This window comes from Nothobranchius furzeri, chromosome 13, assembly GCF_043380555.1.
Source record: "Nothobranchius furzeri strain GRZ-AD chromosome 13, NfurGRZ-RIMD1, whole genome shotgun sequence".
Classification (NCBI taxonomy): domain Eukaryota; kingdom Metazoa; phylum Chordata; class Actinopteri; order Cyprinodontiformes; family Nothobranchiidae; genus Nothobranchius; species Nothobranchius furzeri.
The window spans coordinates 44,453,117-44,475,621 of NC_091753.1; the positions used below are offsets into that span (position 1 = coordinate 44,453,117).

General features: G+C 40.2%; 4 protein-coding genes across 5 annotated transcripts; 3 read left to right on the plus strand and 1 right to left on the minus strand.

Moving 5' to 3' along the window:
• Positions 1–1,572: 1,572 nt before the first annotated feature.
• On the plus strand, positions 1,573–6,385 carry LOC107380193 (TPA-induced transmembrane protein). 2 transcript variants are annotated; one of them, XM_015951311.3, is made up of 7 exons: positions 1,573–1,759; positions 2,077–2,139; positions 2,741–2,785; positions 2,931–3,057; positions 3,362–3,492; positions 5,547–5,617; positions 5,717–6,385. In XM_015951311.3, exons 1-7 carry the CDS (start codon positions 1,712–1,714, stop codon positions 5,904–5,906), a joined length of 675 nt encoding a protein of 224 aa, XP_015806797.3. In that variant the 5' UTR covers positions 1,573–1,711; the 3' UTR covers positions 5,907–6,385. The 2 variants fall into 2 exon arrangements, with proteins under 2 accessions (XP_015806797.3, XP_015806798.3); XM_015951312.3 differs by having other exon boundaries at positions 2,744–2,785.
• Positions 6,386–8,060: 1,675 nt separating this feature from the next.
• guca1c (guanylate cyclase activator 1C) lies at positions 8,061–11,887 on the plus strand. Its single transcript, XM_015951313.3, has 4 exons — positions 8,061–8,450; positions 10,567–10,716; positions 11,104–11,191; positions 11,292–11,887. Exons 1-4 carry the CDS (start codon positions 8,256–8,258, stop codon positions 11,426–11,428), a joined length of 570 nt encoding a protein of 189 aa, XP_015806799.1. The 5' UTR covers positions 8,061–8,255; the 3' UTR covers positions 11,429–11,887.
• Positions 11,888–19,878: 7,991 nt separating this feature from the next.
• On the plus strand, positions 19,879–20,705 carry thrsp (thyroid hormone responsive). Its single transcript, XM_015951309.3, has one exon. It carries the CDS (start codon positions 20,085–20,087, stop codon positions 20,610–20,612), a length of 528 nt encoding a protein of 175 aa, XP_015806795.3. The 5' UTR covers positions 19,879–20,084; the 3' UTR covers positions 20,613–20,705.
• A 160-nt stretch (positions 20,706–20,865) lies between these two features.
• Positions 20,866–22,442, minus strand: ndufc2 (NADH:ubiquinone oxidoreductase subunit C2). Its single transcript, XM_015951310.3, has 3 exons — positions 22,181–22,442; positions 21,300–21,443; positions 20,866–21,032 (listed from the first exon to the last, which is right to left on the minus strand). The coding sequence occupies exons 1-3, from the start codon at positions 22,317–22,319 to the stop codon at positions 20,983–20,985; spliced, it is 333 nt and encodes a 110-aa protein (XP_015806796.1). The 5' UTR covers positions 22,320–22,442; the 3' UTR covers positions 20,866–20,982.
• Between the last annotated feature and the right edge of the window lie 63 nt (positions 22,443–22,505).

A 22,505-nucleotide genomic window follows, 5' to 3' on the forward strand; every position in this document is an offset into this window, starting at 1 on the left:
TCATTAACCCTGTAAAGGCTCATTTTAGCACATACTGTCTTAAGAAAATGATTAAAAATATGAAAAATGTGTAAAGTGTCCCTTTAATTCATTGTTAAACATCTCAACATTGGTGAAAAACATGTTTTTGGGCAGAATTTGTTTGCAGAATGTGTTTATTTTAAAAGTTGAAAACCATTTGAAACCTAAACCGGACATCTGTAATTTGAGCTGTAGGTAAATATTTGACTTCCTTCAGGACATCCTGGCAAAAACGATCCATTTAAAATTTAATTATGCTAAATTCAAACACAAACATTTTACAGAGAAGGAAGAAAGGCGGTCTCTGACGCAATGTGCATTTTGACTCAGTATCTCCCAGATCGGTCTGGCTAAGTAACATCATTTAGAAATGGTTTCTGGTGTTTAGAGCAATTAACATAGGATCTATTGAAAGAAATCACTTAATTTTTTTTGATAAAAATCCTAATAAAATATGTTGAATCTTGTGAAATGTGATAATAAATGCTGTGTCTCGTTGGTCTGGCTTAGTAATATCATTGAGAAATGGTTTTGGGTATTATGACTAATTTACCTAGGAGCTATTGAAAAAAATCCCAAATTTTTTAAATAAAAATCCTAATAAAAAAGATCAGATCGTATGAAAGGTGTTAACAACTGTTGTGTCTCATTGATCTAGCATAGTAACACAATAGAGAAATGGTTTTGTGTATTTAGACTGATTTACCTAGGAGCTATTGAAAAAAATCCCGTAATTTTGGATAAAATCCCCCCCCCCCCCAAAAAAGATGAGATTGTATGAAAGTTATTAAAAATTGCTGAGTCTCATTGGTCTAGCTTAACACAATTGAGAAATGGTTTTGAGTAGTAAAATCAATTAACCTAAGAGGTACTGAAAGAAATCACAGAATTTTTCATGAAAATCTTAATAAAAAAAAGATCCGATTGTATGAAAGGTGTTAAAAACTGCCGTGTCTCGTTGGTCTGGCTTAGTAACAACATTGAGAAATGGTTTTGTGTATTTAGACTGATTTACCTAGGAGCTATTGAAAAAAAATCCCTTAATTTTTGAATAAAATCCTAATAAAAAAGATCAGATTGTGTGAAATGTGTTAAAACTGTTGTGCCTTGTAAATGTAATTTAGTAACACAAGTCAGAAGTAATTTTGAGTCATTTAGCAAATTATTCTGGAAGCTTTTAATTTTTTTGTACTCGTTTACAAAGGACTACACATTTGTCGAGTCCCTAAGCGAACCACCGCTCCCTATAGCGAGTCCTCGTTATTCAGCTAACCGCTGTCCGTGCCGCAGTGCACGGCATGAAGACCCATCGCTGACCGTGTAAACCAATGTCTGTACGTCAACTTCAAGCTAACTTCACCGCGGTAAAAAGTCCAGAGTTGCGTGGGCGCGTTCCATTCCCGACTGCCCCGCCTCTCCTGAGTCATCTTTTCAGCTGAACTGAAACCTGGGAGAAAAAAAACTCACCTGTTGAGTTTATCTGCGGGAGAAGAGGCGGTGAAGTGAGACGTTCTCTACCTGCGTGTGTTGGAGGAGCTTTCCTGGTGCGGGCGTCTCTGACGAAGAACGTCCATATTTTAATTTGTGAGAGAGTTTAGATGTTTTAGAGCCGAGGCGTTCAGGGTCCGCCGGAAAGCGGTATTTAAGGTATTTGAAGGTTCGCACTTCCGGGTATTCCCTGCAGCTAGCCATGGAGCAACAAGACGCAGAAGTGACGGTGTACATTCCAGAAAACGAGGTGGGATATTTAAAATAATCCGTTTAGTTTCAGTAACCAGAAGCTTTAAATAACTCATTTTAGCTGAGGACTGTAACTGAATGACCGCTGATGGACAAAAGTTTCATCTTCAAATAACCATGTCAGCTTATTCAATATTTGTATTTTGTCTTTTAATAATAATGGATCTCTTCATAATCTGGTTTTTACGGGTTAGATTAAACCTAACGTAGACCCAGATGATTATTATAAATTAAATGTAAACGACACACACAAATGCATCATCATACACAATAATTTGCAATATTTTTTTTAAATATTATTTGTAAATGTTTCAGAGTCCTGCGGCTCATAGAGCTGGATCGGACGTTGCAGATTCAGCTAAATATCTAAGGTTTGAGGTAAGTTTTTTTTAGTTATAGCAAAATTATCAGCGTCTTGAATGATTTGTCTTGCAATTCCTCTTTTCTTTCTCAAATGTAGTTTCTTTCATGTTTTTGTAACAATTATTTAGCAATTTATTGTGCAATTTTAAGAAACGGTTGTATAATTCCTGACCGAATTCCTCATAGATTTCGTATTTTTGAGGGGTTTTCTTTATAGAGCATATATAATACACAGGGCCAATTAAATGTGCTTTTCAGGTGCACGAGTAAACAACATAAAAAGGTACATTTTGAATTTAAAATGTACAAATAAAGTATATTTAAAGAAGAAGCTAGTTACTGCAGATTTAAACATTGAAGTTTAAACACAAGTTACTTAAAATCCACATATTGCAGAGAACGTCAGAAGAGCTGGAATAAATAAAAACCCACAATATTCATTATGTCATAAAACAGCTGCACACATTCAAGTGTTTTGAGTGTTGTGGTGTATCACGGTGTCACATGGAAAAAGTTCAAACATTCATAGTTCATGACCAGTCTTTGAATTACTCTAGTTGCACAATAAAAGCAAAAAGTTGCTTATTTAGTTGTGTTTCTTCGTGTTTTCTCCCAGAAGACTCCTGACCCTGGACAGGCAGAACGAACACAAGAGGAACCGGTATAAACGTTTTTGTAAATTAGCAACTTCTTCTAAAATTTGATTTAAAGTTGATCTGACTGTAATGTTAAGGAAAAGCGTTAGTTTGCTTATCTTCAGGTTGTAGTTGTGTGTTAATAAAATCAATGTTTTGTTCTTTGAAAAGAGCTGGATGGACAGAATGAAAGAGCATCTGAATGCGAAGATCTGGAGATGCAAAGTGTGGATGGTTATCCCTGTCGTGCTCCTCCTCATCGTTGCTGTGATCTTCATCTCTCTGGCTCTGTGCACGTGTACGTTATTAGGTTCTTTTGTCACCAACAGGCCAAAATACCACAACTCCTCTGAGCTGGAACAGGTTGTGCAAGCTCTTGCATCAGATGCACATGAGGTTTTTTTTTTAAGGATTTCCCCATAATAACAATGCCACCATTCTCAATTAAATACGATATTTGTTTAAAATTAGAATTACAAACCAATAAAAAAATAATGCAGTTGAAAGGATTTGTGCAGGAAAGCAGCGATTCAGGTTAGCGAGTTATCTTGTATAACTGTAAAAACAACTTTTGAGGCTTTGATACTTTTTTTTTTTTACAGGGATGCATAAAGATGAAGATGAAAACTATGACAAGTCACTGTTCATAGTCCCGCAGAACTTTAACGGAAGTTTCCAGATCACGTCCAACCATTCCTCTGGGAATCAAGTACTCGGATACTTTGAAGACAAGGTTCAAACCATTTTTATTTGCATTCACAATAACTGATTCATGCTCATTAGTATTCATAGCCTGTAGTATTGCTATAACTTGTTAATGCAAAGTAGACATCAAAAAGTTACATAATCTCTCTTGGCTGCACACATCAGTCATTTAGGCAATTTTTGTTTTTTTCTGTATCATTTTGAGAGAAAAGTCTTAAAAGTCAGACAGAACAAGCAAACATGCCTTAGAGGTTAGGTTCACGCATTTATCATTTGCAGTGGTCTCTAGTATGATTGAATACCTTGTAAGTTGTACTCTGCGTACAGAAAGCATGGTGAGCCTGTTTCAGGAACTAGAAGATGGCCACATCAGAGGAGAGCTTCAGACAGCAGGATTTGGAGTCTTACTTAGACATCCCATCTTGGACTGGTTAACAGCAACACAACTCTACCACTGACTCTGTTTGCTTTGGAACGTTGATGTTTTATCTCCACAAATAACACAAGCTTGAAGGAGTTTTGTCATGTGGTGGTGTCGCTAATGCTAACGGTTAGCTTGTCCTAGCCGAGACGCTGTTTCATGGACGCTAAACCAACAACATCACAAGTTAAGATGGGTGAATCCATGATTGTTAAGTAACAGTGTGATGCCAGGCTCTTCAAATTCTAGCATTTCCCTGTTTATTTTCTATCAGAAGCTAAAGCAGGAGATGGGTGTAGAAGACTAGTTTCATGTTTAGCCTGCAGGAAAAACAGGGTGACTGATTATAATCCGAAACATTATTTTTTTCAGTGTTAAAGAGCAGGTTCACTGAGAAACCATTTTGTAATTGTTATTTCTGAAAATAATCAGTCAATACTTAGTTTTTCATGCAAGCTGAACATGAAAAAAATCCTCTACCCGTCTTTCCTGCATTAGCTTCTGATTGAAAATATACCAAAAAAACCACTAGGTTTGGAGAAGCCCGACAGCCCAACGTCACTTCACATTCACAGACTCATCCGTCTTGACTCACGACGGGGAAGGAAGCTGTTTAGCATCTAGGAAACGGCAGAGAACATCTCGGCTAGTAGAAGCTAACGATAGCATTAGCAACTACACCACACAGGAGAAATTCTCCAGGCTTCTGTTATTTCTGGAGATAAAACATCAGCTTTGCAAAACAAACCGAGTCAGTGGTAGAGTCGCGTTGCTGTTAGCCAATCAGAGACGAGATATCTAAATGTCAGGAAGACCACTTTTTCCTCCAGCAGATTTCACCTGCTGCACTGGAGCTTTTCATCCCCAGATAACAACTTACAAGGCATTAATTAGAAGCCACTGCAAATGCATTGAAAAATGTGTAAAGTTGACCTTTTAAAGCTCACTCACAACCAAACGAGATTCTTACTGTAGATGTTTGGTGCTTCAAAATGATAGTTCAGATCCTTCCTAATCTATTATTGTCATATCACACACTCCTAGTCAGCTGTTTTTATGTGATCAAAGACGTAAACAAATGTCTGGAGAATAAGCAAAGTCCCCCAGAATACTTCATGACTTTTTTTTTTTACATTATAATTAATATTATTGACTTAGGCTTGCAAACCTCAGAAGACTTTTGTGCAGAAGTCAAGAGGGAAATGACAAATTTCAGCCTAAAAATCTGCACAACTCTTAACTCTGACTGCATGCTCCGGCATGTAGGAAATAGTATGGCAGCGAAAAAAATTCAACGCCCAGACGGTTACTTTGTTATCAAGGTTACCATGGCACCACAGGAATGTAAAAAGCATGACAGCACCAGATCCACATAAATGTCACAAAAGCTATCACTTAACGGCTTTCTATTGATGCCTAATTTGTGTAAATGTTTTAGGGAGACGGTTATGTTATAAATATTAGATAAAATAGCTTTTATCTAATCGTTTCTGTTCAGAGGGCTGAATCACAAACTAACAACTAAAACCCCCTTCAGCTGATTTTTACTTTCACACAGTTTTGACTTAAATGCCTCTAGCAGCACAAAGACGCTGAAAGTGAACAACTGGGTTGGGATAATCATTAATAAAAGTGATTTTCTTGTGTTTTCCCCTTCACAGCTGAACACAGTCTACAAATCCTCCCCAGCTCTGGGGCGGTACTTCATTCGAGCCGAGGCGCTCCTTTCCAGGTAACAAACCCAGTCGTCTTGCAGCATTCTTGTTTTTAGCTACAACATGACACCACAGGAGTTTCTCAAACCCAACATTCGGTTGTTCTTCCATCCTAGCGAGGGTTCTGCGACTGTTCTGTACCAGCTGATGTTTAAGCTGCCAGAGGAGAACCTGGAGGAGCTGAGGAACTTCACTGTGAGCTTGGAGGTGGTGAAGAACGTGTTCAGACAGTTTCTCAGTGACCAGGAGTCAGGCGACATGTCTGTCACCCCCACTTCACTAAAGATGTCCCTAATGCTCAGATGACGGGTGTTGGGAAATGGAGTGGAAAACCAGCTTCTTGGTTCTGAAGCAAACACTAAACCTCGTGAGAGTCTGTTGCCGTGTGTGGTTGTGGAGCACCACAGGATGCTTCCTGTCCACGCACATAATGAACACTAGCCGTGTGAAGGACCTCACATGATAGAGGTCAGGGAATGTTTGTTTTTATTACGACTCTGTGAATTTTTCTGACGAGTCATTTTTCATTTGTCGTGTTGAACGTGAGCAAGTATCATTTGGAAACTGTTACCACGGCCCTTGGGGCACATTTGACAGTTGACGCTGTGACATACCGGTAAACAGTTTCATGTAACGGTGGAGGAAAGTTTTTTACTTGGAGTGTTGATGCCAGCTGTGTGGAGACGATCTGTGCAATTCTATGACTCAAACTGAATTTTTGAATGTTTTGTTTTAGAGGCACACTATGCATCTTTTTAATATTTTTAAATCATTTTCTTCAAGCAGTAAGTGTTCAAATGACTCTTTAAAGAGTTAATGACATATCATTCAGACCCCATCGCCCTCTGTGGCCAGAATATCGCACATGCAACTTCAGTGTGGTGGGTCTCCACCTGTTGGATGTAAGAAATTGAGCTTACATGCCTGGCGCTGCAGTCTGCTTCCAGCCCATTTCCTGCATATTTTAGATCATAGTAGCAAACCACTACTGTAGACACTAATGAAGGCCGGGGAGACCTTTTAGCTGTTAGATTAAGGTGTTAAAAAGAAAAATGCACAGCGAGGAGATAGGTTTCACTTTTGGTTTGACCACAGGTGATTAATAACAGACACTAGGGGGTGCTAGAAGCAAGGAAAACTGCTTAGTATCGCTGAAGTTACACTGAACAGTCCTCTGGTAGTTTTCACACAAGGAAGAGTGGACCACCCAGCAGTTCTCTCAGACTTTGCTTTAATCAGAGGAAATACAGGAACACCAACCAGCTACATCACACACTCTCCAGGCCTCAGTTACTCTTTCTGTTCCATGGATATAAATGAGAAACTCAAAAAATTAGAATATGGCGTAAAAGTCCTTTTATTCCAGTAAATCTAAGGCTGAGAGACCATTTAAAGGGATACTTTACAACCATTTCATATCTAATTTTCTTGAGCCAGTATATGCTAGAATGACTTTACAGGGTTAATGAAAGGCCAGCTAGTCCCATTTGCCGCCGGTGGCCAGAATGTTCCACTTGCAACTTCAGAGTTGCCGGTCCGATTGCTGGGACTAAGAAAAAAATTGAGCTGCTTTTCCTGCATGTTTTAGATCATGAACATAGCTGATTTATTTGATTTAGTTATTAATCACTCCTGTGGACACTAAGGAAGGCTGGGGAGACATTTCAGCTATTAGATTAAGATGTTAAAAAGACAAACACACAGAGAGATTTTACTTTTGGTTCTACAAATGGGCACTAGGGGGTGCTAAAACTACCTAGTCTCCCTTTAACGCCCTAGGAACCCTTTACAGGTGTTTTGGATTCATTAGCTGATCAGACTTTGAGCCTAGAATATTGAACCTTTTCACAATATTCTAATCTTCTGAGATTTTAAATTTGGGGTTTTCATAAACTGTGACCCATAATCATCACAAACATAAAGGTTTGAAATTTCTAGCTTTGCATGTAATGAGTCTATCTCATATTAGTTTCACCTTTTAAGATGAATTACTGTCATAAATGAACTTTTTGCGCCATATTCTAACTTTTCAAGTTTCACCAGTAGCCTATATATTTGTAAATTGATTGCTCTGCAGAGCAAAATCCTCCTACAGGCTAACAAACATTAGCAACTGGTGGTCTACCTTCTCAATCCTATTTTCACCTAAAGCCAGATTTACTATAAGCAGCAGCTCTGCTGCAAACAGGAAGCAACACTAAAGGAGAGTCCTTATAACTTAAAAATCATGCAAATAATAATGTATTGAATTCTTCATTAAATACATTTTAAGTAAAAACACTCATAAAACATATTTTACCCTCTAAATGTGATAAAAAGCATGTTATTTATTCAAATAAATGCTTATAATTAATTTAAAAAATGGCTGATGAATGTTAAATGACGAGAAAAAGTGAAGCTGCTTTAAAATAACACCCTCCATGACAACTGTGTTCTACTTTTGTTTACAACTATGCAAAGTCCTGGAGTTCTAGGAAGTATCTGCAACGATCCCATTAAAGAGTTATCTGTCCTTTGGGCTTAAAGATTAGGGCGGGAGGCGCATCGGGTTAAGACATCAGGAGGAGCCACATATTCTTCTCCAGCCGTAGTTTCTCCACCAGCTCCCTGCAGGATTTGTGACAAAAGCACACCCAGACCCCCCAAAAAGGAGTAATGGGTTCCTACGGATCGAGCCTGGACGACATCCTGGAGGAGGACATGCACCACTGGTACACAAAGTTCATGAGGGAGTCTCCTTCAGGACTCATCACGCTGTTTGAGCTCAAGACCATGCTGGAAATGAACGGGATGACGGAGGAGGCCAGCAGTTATGTGGACCAAGTCTTCCTGACCTTTGACATGGATGGGGTAGGAAACATTCAACTTCTCTATTTGTTTACCTACATTAACAATATTAATAACAGTGTTTGAGCCAGCTACACTGTAAGAAATGAAATGCTGAATTTACTTAACCAAGTTATGTAAACAGATTCCACTAAGCTAGTTGCTTAAATGCAAAGAGTGGTATAAATGTACAGTGGGGCAAAAACGTATTTAGTCAGCCACCGATTGTGCAAGTTCTCCCACTTAAAATGATGACAGAGGTCAGTAATTTTCATCATAGGTACACTTCAACTGTGAGAGAGAGAATGTGAAAAAAAATCCATGAATTCACATGGCAGGATTTTTAAAGGATTTATTTGTAAATCAGGGTGGAAAATAAGTATTTGGTCAATAACAAAAATTCAACTCAATACTTTGTAACATAACCTTTGTTGGCAATAACAGAGGTCAAATGATTACTATAGGTCTTTACCAGGTTCACACACACAGTAGCTGGTATTTTGGCCCATTCCTCCATGCAGATCTTCTCGAGAGCAGTGCTGTTTTGGGGCTGTCGCCGAGCAACACGGACTTTCAACTCCCTCCACAGATTTTCTCTTGGGTTGAGGTCTGGAGACTGGCTAGGCCACTCCAGGACTTTCAAATGCTTCTTACGGAGCCACTCCTTTGTTGCCCGGGTGGTGTGTTTGGGATCATTGTTGTGTTGGAAGGCCCAGCCACGTTTCATCTTCAAAGCTCTCACTGATGGAAGGAGGTTTTGGCTCAGAATCTCACGATACATAGCCCCATTCATTCTGTCCTTAACACGGATCAGTCGTCCTGTCCCCTTAGCAGAAAAACAGCCCCAAAGCATGATGTTCCCACCCCCATGCTTCACAGTAGGTATGGTGTTCTTGGGATGCAACTCAGTATTCTTCTTCCTCCAAACACGACGAGTTGAGTTTATACCAAAAAGTTCTACTTTGGTTTCATCTGACCACATGACATTCTCCCAATCCTCTGCTGTATCATCCATGTGCTCTCTGGAAGACTTCAGACAGGCCTGGACATGCACTGGCTTCAGCAGCGGAACACGTCTGGCACTGCAGGATTTGATTCCCTGCCGTTGTAGTGTGTTACTGATGGTGACCTTTGTTACTGTGGTCCCAGCTCTCTGCAGGTCATTCACCAGGTCCCCCCGTGTGGTTCTGGGATCCTTGCTCACCGTTCTCATGATCATTTTGACCCCACGGGATGACATCTTGTGTGGAGCCCCAGATCGAGGGAGATTATCAGTGGTCTTGTATGTCTTCCATTTTCTGATAATTGCTCCCACAGTTGCTTTTTTCACACCAAGCTGCTTGCCTATTGTAGATTCACTCTTCCCAGTCTGGTGCAGGTCTACAATTCTTTTCCTGGTGTCCTTCGAAAGCTCTTTGGTCTTGGCCGTAGTGGAGTTTGGAGTCTGACTGTTTGAGGCTGTGGACAGGTGTCTTTTATACAGATAATGAGTTGAAACAGGTGCCATTAATACAGGTAACGAGTGGAGGACAGAAAAGCTTCTTAAAGAAGACGTTACAGGTCTGTGAGAGCCAGAGATTTTCCTTGTTTGAAGTGACCAAATACTTATTTTCCACCCTGATTTACAAATAAATTCTTTAAAAATCCTGCCATGTGAATTCATGGATTTTTTTTTCATATTCTGTCTCTCACAGTTGACGTGTACCTATGATGTAAATTACTGACCTCTGTCATCATTTTAAGTGGGAGAACTTGCACAATCGGTGGCTGACTAAATACTTTTTAGCCCCACTGTACTTTTAACATAATATCCTATTACATTGTATTTACTCTTTACATTTAAACGCGAAGGTTTAGTGGACACAGTTGACATAACTTGGTTAAGTAAATTCAAAATTTTTTTATTACAGGGTAAAAGAGAAATGATGAGTAGACTATTGATTCAAACAACTTCTTCAGCAGTTCAGTTGCTGTTGAAAAGAAAGTATTTGTTAGTTTTTGCATGTTTTCAATGTTGTAGGACACGTCAAAAGATTTTTAAACTTTAGAGATCAGAATTTTCTAAATTATAAGTTTAACCTATTTGTGATTTTGCATTTAAGCAGAAATGTTTATGCCCTGTTCTGTTCTTCTCATCCAGGACGGCTATTTGGACTTTGTTGAATACATCGCAGCAATAAGTTTGTTACTGAAAGGAGAAGTAAACCAGAAACTAAAGTGGTACTTTAAGCTTTTTGACCAAGATGGAAATGGAAAAATCGACAAGGAGGAACTGGAGACTATTTTTAAGGTAAATGCTTTTTTAAAATAAAATGCCCAAACAAGTCTTGCATTCCCAGGAAACGGCAGCTTGGGTCATCGACTATTTTAGCGTTGTTTATAACAGGACATGAACTAAACTTCACACCTAATCTGGGTTCCTGTTACCTCACCAGAGAGCTAAATACGGTCTTAGCTATTATCTAACTCACAGTCCAAATAACGCAACAAACACTACCACTGTTACACATTTTACTTGTTTGTTACATCACAAACGTGCAGATTATTAATCATTAAAAGCTGTTTGATTTAGACTGCACTGGAAATATGAGCCAACCCACCTAAATGATACATTTAAGTGTGTATTTTTCTGTTTTTGCACTTTGTAAATCATAGCTAATCTTTACTCCTCTTTTAGGCCATTCAAGACATCACTAGAAATTATGACATCCATCCAGATGAGATTGTGACTCTTATTTATGAAAAAATTGACATCAAAAGAGAAGGTAATAAATAATTAGGAACAAATGCAGCTTCCAGATCATGTAAAATAGTGATTCGTTGTTAGAAACAACACTATATTTAAATTTTTTTTTTGTTTCCCAGGTGAACTGACACTGGAGGAGTTCATCAGTGGAGCTAAGGAGCATCCGGACATCATGGATATGCTCACAAGGATGATGGATCTCACTCATGTCCTGGAAATCATCATCAACGGTCAGAAGAGGAAAGCTGTAAAATGAGTCTAGCGAGCAGGACTGTAGGTGGAGTTCAGAGCTGAAAAAAGGTTGTGCTTGGAAGAGTTAATCCAATCTCTGACGGCACCAAATTAACTGACTGAGCTGTGACGCTGAGGGGGAAAGAGCTTCAGTTCCTTTTCTCTTTTTCTAGTGCTCCCAGCACTTTGATTACAGCTTCTTTAGGAGTAACACACGTTTTGTACATTTTGTTCCAGTGAGAAAACACAGATTTTCTCCAAGGTTTTCCTATGTGACTCAATGTTGGGCAAACAGGACAATAAAGTCAGATCTGCTCGTTTTGAATGGAGCACAAGTGTTGAAGCAGCGCTTTCATGCACAGAAATATCAGATGCAAAGAGAAAACTAATGGGGGATGAGTGGAGTTCAACAGGCTTTAATACAACATGAATCTAAGAATTGTATTTTGATTTGTTTCATTAAAAACAACCAGGATCATGTGGATTAGTCTTTAGGGTCACCATAACATTTTTTACTTCTGGTTAGAAACTAGTTAGAAACTTGCTGCTATAGAGCTCCGGACGTCACGTGACTCTCAGAGAGTAGAAGCCATGTTGGCAGGCAACAAAGGTAAACAAAATAAACGGGATCAGCTTAGATTTTACTTCGTCGGAGTTTACTTCACACTTTAAAACTGAAGAAATCGTTTTATATAGTCAGAAATGAAATAGACTAAACATCTCCGACCCTTACCGTGCCCCTGGGATACTTTTTAAAAATGCCAGAAGCTGTCGGAGCGGACTTCTTACCGGACCTGGCCAGGGAACGCCTTGGGATTCCCCCGGAGGAGCTGGCCCAGGTGGCTGGGGAGAGGGAAGTCTGGGCCTCTCGATTTAGGCTACTGCCCCCGCAACCCGACTCCGGATAAGCGGATGAAAATGGATGGATGGATGGATGGATGGACAAATAACATAGATTTACTTGTAAGTAGTTTAAATAGAGTGCTGTGCTGTTTGAATGTACAAACTGAACGCCAAGAGAAATCACCAGTTTGATTTTTTTCCGTGAATAAAATAAATATGTCAGGCAGGAGCGTCTCAGAATCTGTCTGAGATCTGTCTTGGTGAGACAGATAAGAGCAATCCAAAGTGCTTTTTATGTGTGATCTGACAATTGATCAACCATTGCTTAAAAATTAAATACAGCTTAGCCGGTTAATTGCTGTGATCATAAAACACGTAAACGGCAGCACGCAGAACTCACGAGGCAACGTTTTACGTGACGTTTACTTGTTGCTGTGAGTAATAAGACAGAAAAAGCCACGGCAAAATAAGTTTATGACGCCCACTAAGAATCGTAATAAAAGCATTTAAAATAAACACCATACACAGTCGAGGAAATGTTGGTTTAAGTACCTGATATGAAGTGGTCACTGCATAAGCGAAAACCTTTACTCTCGGGATCCCACAGCTTCATTTTAGCCCGGTCACTAACGCGTTTTATTACAATGATCCAACGTTTGCGGCGCTCCGGATCTTGGGGAATCCTGTAGATGGCTCATTCCTTATGTCGTCCGCATCTGTTCTGCATCCTGGGGCACAACAGGAATCTACCATATTTCCCGTTTGAGTTTTCTGACAATCACAAAAAGACCAGCTGCAGGCTTTGTCTGCCAATATGGCGCTGTTTCGATTTGAACTGTTGCATGCCGGGAGAAGTGACGTCAACTCCCCGAGCTCTATTGGCATAGATGTTCGTCATTATGTACAGGACATGTAAAATTTGACTATGTTGTAAATTCTAAGACAACAAGGATGCCTTTATTAAAAGAATATGTTGATGTTAAAGTTGCTTAAATCTTATTTTTTTAGATAACTGAATATGAAAATGTGAAAGAAAAGCATTTCAAACTGTAGAAACTTAACTAAGGTAATGAGTTGTCTTTATAGTTTTTTTTTTATTTTGATTGTTGATGGTTCAAAACAGGGAGAGGCAATCTAAAAAAGTTAGAGATGTGACAAGTAAATGTTGATTTAGAGACGAATATGTGTGAAGTGATCTGTGTTTACCAAGATTTCATTCTTTAAGTCCACATTTAAAACCAGTTTTAAAGAGCAAGTCACCCCTACCAGATTCTTACTCAGCTCCCACTTCCTGTTTGAAAAATGCAACAAATGCTGTTGCCTAGCAGACCGAGAGGGCGTAGCCGCTAACAAATACATGCCCGCACAGGCTCACAATGACATTTTGACATCATATGGCACCAGCTAACGTTCTAGGGTACCTCTTAGCCAATAGGGATGGCTGATTTAAATTCAAATGCAGTGCAGTGTTTACCTGACAATGGCACAACATTAACAGTTTTAGGCAGAAAATTAAAATTTTAACTAAAATGCACTAAAGTGGAAAACTATTGACTACACGTGTCTGCAGCACGATTAGACACTCATTTATATGGTTTATCAGAAAAATGTTTTTTGGGGGTGACTTGCTCTTTAAATTAACATGGAGCAGCTGTTCCTCTGCCCTACTGGTTGAAAGTAGAGTTACAACTGTTCAGTTCAATTCAATTCAAAAATACTTTATTAATCCCAGAGGGAAATTGATTGCTGTAGTAGCTCATAATAATAATAATAATAATAATCAAGTCGTCAAAGAGTTATTGTATATTACAATGGCTGTTGGCAGGAAGGATCTCCAGTAGCGGTCAGTGTTGCAGCCAAACTGAAGAAGCCTCTGACTGAAGACACTCTTCCGTTGTCAGACAGTCTTGTGAAGAGAATGCTCAGGGTTGTCCATTATTTTCTTGATTCTCTGGAGAATCCTTCTCTGCATTATCTCCTCCAGTGGTTCCACAGTCATCCCCAGAACAGAACCAGCCTTTGTTATTATGCTGTTGAGCCTTTTCAGGTCCCTGCTTCTGATGCTACTACCCCAACAAACGATGGCTGAAGAGATTACACTCTCAACAACAGACTTGTAGAAGATCTGCAGCATCTTGCTACAGACATTGAAGGACCTAAGCGTCCTCAAGAAATAAAGTCTGCTGTGTCCCTTCTTGTAAACGGCTTTGCTGTTCTTTCTCCAGTCCAGTCTGTTGTCCAGGTGAACTCCAAGGTATTTGTATTCCTCAACCACCTCCACTTCTTCTCCCATGATGGAAACAGTTCTGGAACAACCCTGCTGTAACTTGTGCTAACAACGAGCTAATTAAACCATAAAGTAATAACATCCACACTGTTGGACAAAAGGTATTATTTCTTAAAAGTCCAGTAGCAACAAAGACAGGTCACCATCAGTCTGTGATTTTGTAGCCTCCTTCAGCTTCCTCAAACTACTGTAAGAACATGCCAATGTTCACTCTGGTGTTATCTCTGCTTCGCTTCCAAAGACAATACTCTCTTACTTTTACTTCCGGGCTATGCCACGGTGCAAACAGAAAAAGCAAACTTCGTCTTTTTCTTCTTGTGCTTTTTATTAATGATATGCAAACTGAAATGCTAATCGCTAGCATTACAGCTAACAATCATAATGCAGGTAAAGAGCTCCCTCTATAAGCCACCTACCTGCTTCACAAAACTGTCAAGTGTGATGTTTGGTCTGCAGAGTGCAGAATGATGTCAAATATAAAACTTGTCAACTTTCTAACCCAACAATCTCTGAGATCATTGTTAACAATCTAGCTTAAGAGCAACTCACCCACAAATCAACTTTTTTTTTGCTGATAAACTATATAAAGCTGGACGGACACTGTGTGACTTTTTCACTCGTAGCACTCAGCTTCAGCTCAAACTGTACGACTTCCTCGCAGGGCAGATCTCACGAGTCATGTGCTCACACTGTACGACCCAGTTCTCGGATGCGACCTGACTGCTCACACTGTACGTCTCGTAGCAACACGTCGGACCTAAAAATATGCTAAAAATAGCAGTTTTCACACAACACGTCAGACTTTTCTGTGGTTTTTTTGCCTGTTGTACTTCGGGAGTGCTGCAGGAGGACACACAGGGATTTATGGGGGTTGGATGAGGAAAACGAAATAAAGAAAGTAATTCTGTGTTTTGTGATCAGTTTAATTTGACATGAACACGATAAACACGCGTTCTTGACAATCCTTGTCACTGTGTGTAAAAAAAAAAAAAACGTTAAGAAATAAAAACGAACAACGTGTGTTATTAGGGAAATAGCGGGTGAGCGGTGTTGATGCATGAATGCGCATGCACCGTGAGCGGTTCTGGTACTTTTTGGTTTGCAGCCGCTCCCCGCGCCACTTCAACCCTCACGAGGAACGATCAAAATATCAAACACTCCAGAAGTCCGTGCGAGCTCACGATTGCTGATCGGTAGCTGGTCACGTGGTGTCAATCGCCTCTCGTAACCCCCTGTATACTACACGACGCTCAGCGCAAAACTCGCCCCGATCTTGTGGATTTTCGCACGAGTGGAAAAAATTGCTCAAAAAAGTGAAAAAGTCGCACAGTGTCCGCTCGGCTTTAGAAGGGTTGCGTTTTAGCTCATTTGGGATTTGCGGCTTCAGTTGAGGTATTATTTCAGCCTTTCCAATGTTAATCAGCTGCTCCCAATTGTAAACAAGCTTGTTGCCATGGTTTCGCATCATAACAAATGCCCAAAAAGTGAAAAAATAGCACTAAAAATCCTCTAAGCTTCACAGCACCAGAAACAGAAAAGTAAAATGTCCAAAAAATACAGTTTTTCTTGAGAAACTAGAAGAAAAATGTCCAAAAAAAGGCAAAACTTGCATCTAGTCAACAGAGCTACTCCAACATGCAGCCACCCAGAGCAGCGCAGTTCTGGAACAACCCTGCTGTAACTTGTGCTAACAACAAGCTAATTAAACCATAAAGCAATAACATCCACACTGTTGGACAAAAGGTATTATTTCTTAAAAGTCCAGTAGCAACAAAGACAGGTCTCCATCAGTCTGTGATTTTGTAGCCTCCTTCAGCTTCCTCAAACTACTGTAAGAACATGCCAATGTTCACTCTGGTTTTATCTCTGCTTCGCTTCCAAATACATTACTGACTTACTTTTACTTCTGGGCTCTGCCACGGTGCAAACAGAAAATGCAAACTTCGTCTTTTTCTTCTTCTTGTGCTTTTTTATTAATGATATGCTAACAGAAAATGCTAATCGCTAGCATTACAGCTAACAATCATAATGCAGGTAAAGAACTCCCTCTATAAGCCACCTACCTGCTTCACAAAACTGTCAAGTGTGATGTTTGGTCTGCAGAGTGCAGAATGATGTCAAATATAAAACTTGTCGACGTTCTACCCCAACAATCTCTGAGATCATTGTTAATGATCTAGCTTAAAGAGCAACTCACCCCCAAATCAACCTTTTTTTCTGATAAACTAAATAAAGCTGGGTGGACACTGCGACTTTTTCACTCGTAGCACTCAGCTTCAGCTCAAACTGTACGACTTCCTCGCAGGGCAGATCTTACGAGACATGTGCTCACACTGTACGACCCAGTTCTCGGATGCGACCTGCTCACACTGTGCGTCTGGTAGCAACACGTCGGACCTAAAAATATGCTAAAAATAGCAGTTTTCACACAACACGTCAGACTTTTTTGTGTTTTTTTGCCTGTTGTCCTTCGGGAGTGCTGCAGGAGGACACACAGGGATTTATGGAGGTTGGATGAGGAAAACGAAATAAAGAAAGTAATTCTGTGTTTTGTGATCAGTTTAATTCGACATGAACACGGCAAACACGCTTTCTCGACAATCCTTGTCACTGTGTGTAAAAAAACGTTTAGAAATAAAAACGAACAACGTGTGTTATTAGGGAAATAGCAGGTGAGCGGTGTTGATGCATGAATGCGCATGCACCGTGAGCGGTTCTGGTACTTTCTGGGTTGCAGCCCCTCACTGCGCCGCTTCAACCCTCACGAGGAATGAGCAAAATATCAAACACTCCAGAAGTCCGTGCGAGCTCACGATTGCTGATCGGTAGCTGGTCACGTGGTGTCAATCGCCTCTCGTAACCCCTGTATACTACACGACGCTCACGCAAAACTCGCCCTGATCTTGTGGATTTTCGCACGAGTGGAAAAAATTGCTCAAAAAAGTGAAAAAGTTGCACTGTGTCCGCCCGGCTTTAGTAGGGTTTCGTTTTAGCTCATTTGGGATTTGCGGCTTCAGTTGAGGTATTGTTTCAACCTTTCCAATGTTAATCAGCTGCTCCCGATTGTAAACAAGCTTGTTGCCATGGTTTCGCATAATAACAAATGCACAAAAAGTGAAAAAATAGCATTAAAAATCCTCTAAGCTTTACAGCACCAGAAACAGAAAAGTAAAATGTCCAAAAAAATACAGTTTTTCTTGAGAAACTAGAAGAAAAATGTCCAAAGAAAGGCAAAACTTACATCTAGTCAACAGAGCTACTCCCAACATGCAGCCACCCAGAGCAGCGCAGTTCTGCACAACCCTGCTGTAACTTGTGCTAACAACGAGCTAATTAAACCATAAAGTAATAACATCCACACTGTTGGACAAAAGGTATTATTTCTTAGACGTGTCACCATCAGTCTGTGATTTTGTAGCCTCCTTCAGCTTCCTCAAACTACTGTAAGAACATGCCAATGTTCACTCTGGTTTTATCTCTGCTTCGCTTCCAAATACATTACTGACTTACTTTTACTTCTGGGCTCTGCCACGGTGCAAACAGAAAATGCAAACTTCGTCTTTTTCTTCTTCTTGTGCTTTTTTATTAATGATATGCTAACTGAAAATGCTAATCGCTAGCATTACAGCTAACAATCATAATGCGGGTAAAGAGCTCCCTCTATAAGCCACCTACCTGCTTCACAAAACTGTCAAGTGTGATGTTTGGTCTGCAGAGTGCAGAATGATGTCAAATATAAAACTTGTCGACTTTCTAACCCAACAATCTCTGAGATCATTGTTAATGATCTAGCTTAAAGAGCAACTCACCCCCAAATCAACCTTTTTTTTTTTTGCTGATAAATTATATAAAGCCGGGCGGACACTGTGCAACTTTTTCACTCGTAGCACTCAGCTTCTAGCCTGGCAAGCCAGACTAAATAAATGTATTATTTACAAAGCAAGAATTTGGTCTAGTTCACGAGGCTACTGAGCTTCAGCTCACACTGTATGACTTCCTCGCAGGGCAGATCTCACGAGTCATGTGCTCACACTGTACGACCCAGTTCTCGCATGCGACCTGACTGCTCACACTTTACGTCTGGTAGCAACACGTTGGACCTAAAAATATGCTAAAAATAGCAGTTTTTACACAACACGTCAGACTTTTTTGTCTTGTTTTGCCTGTTGTCCTTCAGGAGTGCTGCAGGACACACAGGGATTTATGGGGGTTGGATGAGGAAAACGAAATAAAGTAAAGCTGTGTTTTGTGATCAGTTTAATTCGACATGAACACGACAAACACGCTTTCTTGACAATCCTTGTCACTGTGTGTACAAAAAAAATATTTAGAAATAAAAGCGAACAACGCGGGGTGAGCTGTGTTGATGCATGAATGCGCATGCACCGTGAGCGGTTCTGGTACTTTTTGGGTTGCAGCTGCTCCCTGCGCCGCTTCAACCCTCACGAGGAACGAGCAAAATATCAAACACTCCAGAAGTCCGTGCGAGCTCACGATTGCTGATTGGTAGCTGGTCATGTGGTGTTAGTTGCCTCTCGTAACCCCCTGTATACTACACGACGCTCAGCGCAAAACTCACCAGATTTTACAACCCGTACATCACACATTTCTCACATACTTAGTAAAAGGCAGTAGCTCAACAGGTTGAGCGGGTTGTCCTTTAATTGGAAGGTTGCAGGTTCGACCCCGGCTCCGGACAGAGAATTCTGCTGTTGTGTCCTTGGGCAAGAAACTTAACCCACCTTGCCTGTTGGTGGTGGTCGAAGGGACCGGTGGCGCCTGTGCTTGGCAACCTTGCCTCTGTCAGTGCGCCCCAGGGCAGCTGTGGCTACATCGTAGCTCATCACCACCAGTGTGTGTGAATGGATGAATGATACACTGTAGTGTAAATCGCTTTGGAGTCCTTACTCTGAAAAACGCTATACAAGTGTGGGTCATAAATCATTTAATGTACCAGCTAACGTCATTGTGTACCTCTCAGCCAATAGCGGTGGCAGATTTAAATTCAAATGTAGTGCAGTTTTTAACCTGACGACGGCGCAACACTGAAAAGTTTAAGGTAGAATATTTAAATTTTAACTAAGAGGCACTAAAGTGCCAAATTATTGACTGCATAGTTTACAGCATGATTAGACACTCATTTATATAGTTTATCAGTAAAAAAATGTTGATTTGGTGGTGGCTTGTTCTTAAAGTTTTTATTGTTAATTTAAATACAAATGCACACGTCTGGTCTTGTTTTTAAAAATAAACATTGAATTTGTTTTCTGCATGTGCAGCAAAAAAAAAAAAAAAAGTTCAAATCAAATCCGCTAAATATGATCCGTCACCAAAAGTTCACTTTAGATTAAACCAACTCAGATCTGCACCTACAAGTGAAATGATCAGCCCATCCTGAAGGTCATTCAAACATGACAAGTTAATCATTTAAGTGATACTTTTCAGTCCAAACTGTGCAGAAATGAGAAATTCAAAGACGGCGAGTTGCGCAAATCAAATAAAAGATAAGGTCTGACTCCGGGTAGCACTCGAGGTTTGCTAAATTTATCGGATGATGCAGTTACATAACTGCAAGGATCAACCCACCTTCAGCCATCATATAAACAGCAGTGTCTGTTTCCAGAGCTTTGCATTGCACACCGCTTCCTACTGTCTGCCACCACAGCTCAGGACCATGCAGTTCACCACGACCGAACTTAACCGCAACAGTCTGATCCTGACTCTGACACGATACAGCTCGGCCGTCAGTGACATGGAGAGAACCATTCTGCTACCCAGCCTTCTGAGAGATGTGCCCTCTGACTGCGAAGCAGCCAAAGAGACCTGCAGAGATCTGTACGCCAACTACCTAATGCTCAAGGCTGTCCGGAACACGGTGGAGAACAGCCTGGTTCTGCTAGACGATCACAAAGCCAAGAACATGGCACTCGCCAAGAGCCCAGATTCGGTAGCAGACGCTGATCCTGAGGCAGTGTTTCTCTTCCATCTGAGAGGAATGTTTTCTGTGATGAGTGAACTCACCAAAAAGACCAAGAGCCTGACTGAGAAATACTTGGACATTATTGGAGTTGCAGATTAACGCTGAAACAAAAAAACGTTGTGTTATTAAAGTGTCATCCAGTGACCCCGAGATACTTTTGGACATGGAATAAATGTGCTTTGCCAAAACTTATCAGTTGAATCTCACTTTATTTAACCGTGAAGTTTTCTGTTTATTTTCCGTAATCTAGCTTTTAAAATAGTCACATACAATCAAAGGTTTTATTCTAAGCGTTGTGTGATTTATGAATAAAGATATTATCAATGTAGGAAAAAAAACTGCAGTTAGAAAGTTATTAATTTAGGATTTTTTAATTTACATTTTTTTTCCACACCAACAGGCAGCTACAGACAAAAACGGTCTGCACAATATCCTCTCTTTTCTCTTCATTCTTCATCTCAGCAGCAACTTAGCGCACAGGATAGAAGGGCTCGACGATCTCTGCAAAGGTCTTTTTTTCTGGTGGGATCAAAGAAATAGAAAAACTATTATATTGCACACAAACATGAACAGTCAGTCTAGTTTTAAACAGGAAAGCAAATTCTCAGTAACATCTGACTGATCAGAAAATTCTGATTTTAAACCACAATTCCTCATATTTGGAATATCGGCCCTAAACTTCAAACTGGATCGATGTATCAGCTAGCATGTCTGCGCTATTTCAGGGCTGTTTGAGCTAATCTACCCCACAAAGTATAGCCAAATGGACAGATTAAGCCAATTTACCCTTTACTGGAAATCTCTCTGGGTGGAGTTTCATGTACTCGTTCATATCTCGGTCCCGTTTGGCATAGGCGTAGTTTTCAAATTTCACAAGATGATAGCCGATGAACCAGCCGATAGTTGCAAAAAGAACCTGTCGATGGACGCCTGAAACGAAACAAATTCAATTCAATTTTATTTATAATACACTTTTCAAACAAGCAAAATTTAAGATGCTGAACATCTTAAATGCATGACAGTAAATAAGCACAGAAATCAAACAGATTAGAATAAGATCAAAATGAGTACATTAATAAAACAAAAGTCAATTTGGAAATTTCAGAATAGAGGAAGCCGTGACGGTACATAAGATAAAACAACAAGCATGCTAAAATAGGCATAGCACTGGCAAATCAGTACAGTAACAAATTCTATGAATGCATAAAATTTTAAAATATAAATTTTGCATAGTCATACAACATAAATCTGAGCTGGACGATTTGGATCCCCAGATTAAACAGAACTGCAACAATGTGGACTACATGGGACAAATACACAACTTTTCTTGCATGTTGAGACATGCGGATGCTTTACCTTTGTCTTTAGCTCTTAGCTTTTGCTTATAAACATATGTTAACATATTCCAAATCATGCATTAAGTAAGCAAACACAACACTGGGTAATCTAGAAGGCAGTGCTGATCGTTTATCATCACACTTGATTCATGCTGAGAAGCTAGAATCAGTTGTTTTCTGCAGAAGCGCCTAAAACATGCAGGACCGAAGGTAGATCGAAACAATATTCAATAAACATCAACTCAAAGTATAATTCGTATTATAATAAAATGTTGGGCAGACGGCATAATTGTGTCTTTCTCTGCAGAAATGGGACTTCTAGATGCTAACCTGATTTGAGCGGAGGCCTGCGAGCCATAGCATTATGAAGCATCGCGGTGAGCCAGCCGGCCCCGGACAGCCACACCGAGTACCTGTTCACGATTCCCGGAGGAGGGAGAGACTTTCCCTCTTCTGGAATAAGTCCCATGGCGAATAATTTAGCCCGGAACGAGAAGTCCGGTTACCTGTCGGGACACACGCTCCAGCTAATAGCTAGCTATCACCTCTCGTAGGAAGTCAAGGACATGACGTGCAACTATCAACTTGTCCGGATAAAACAACAACTGAGAGTGGTTCCGCCTGATCTGTTTCCTAGCAACCAGGACAAGAAGAT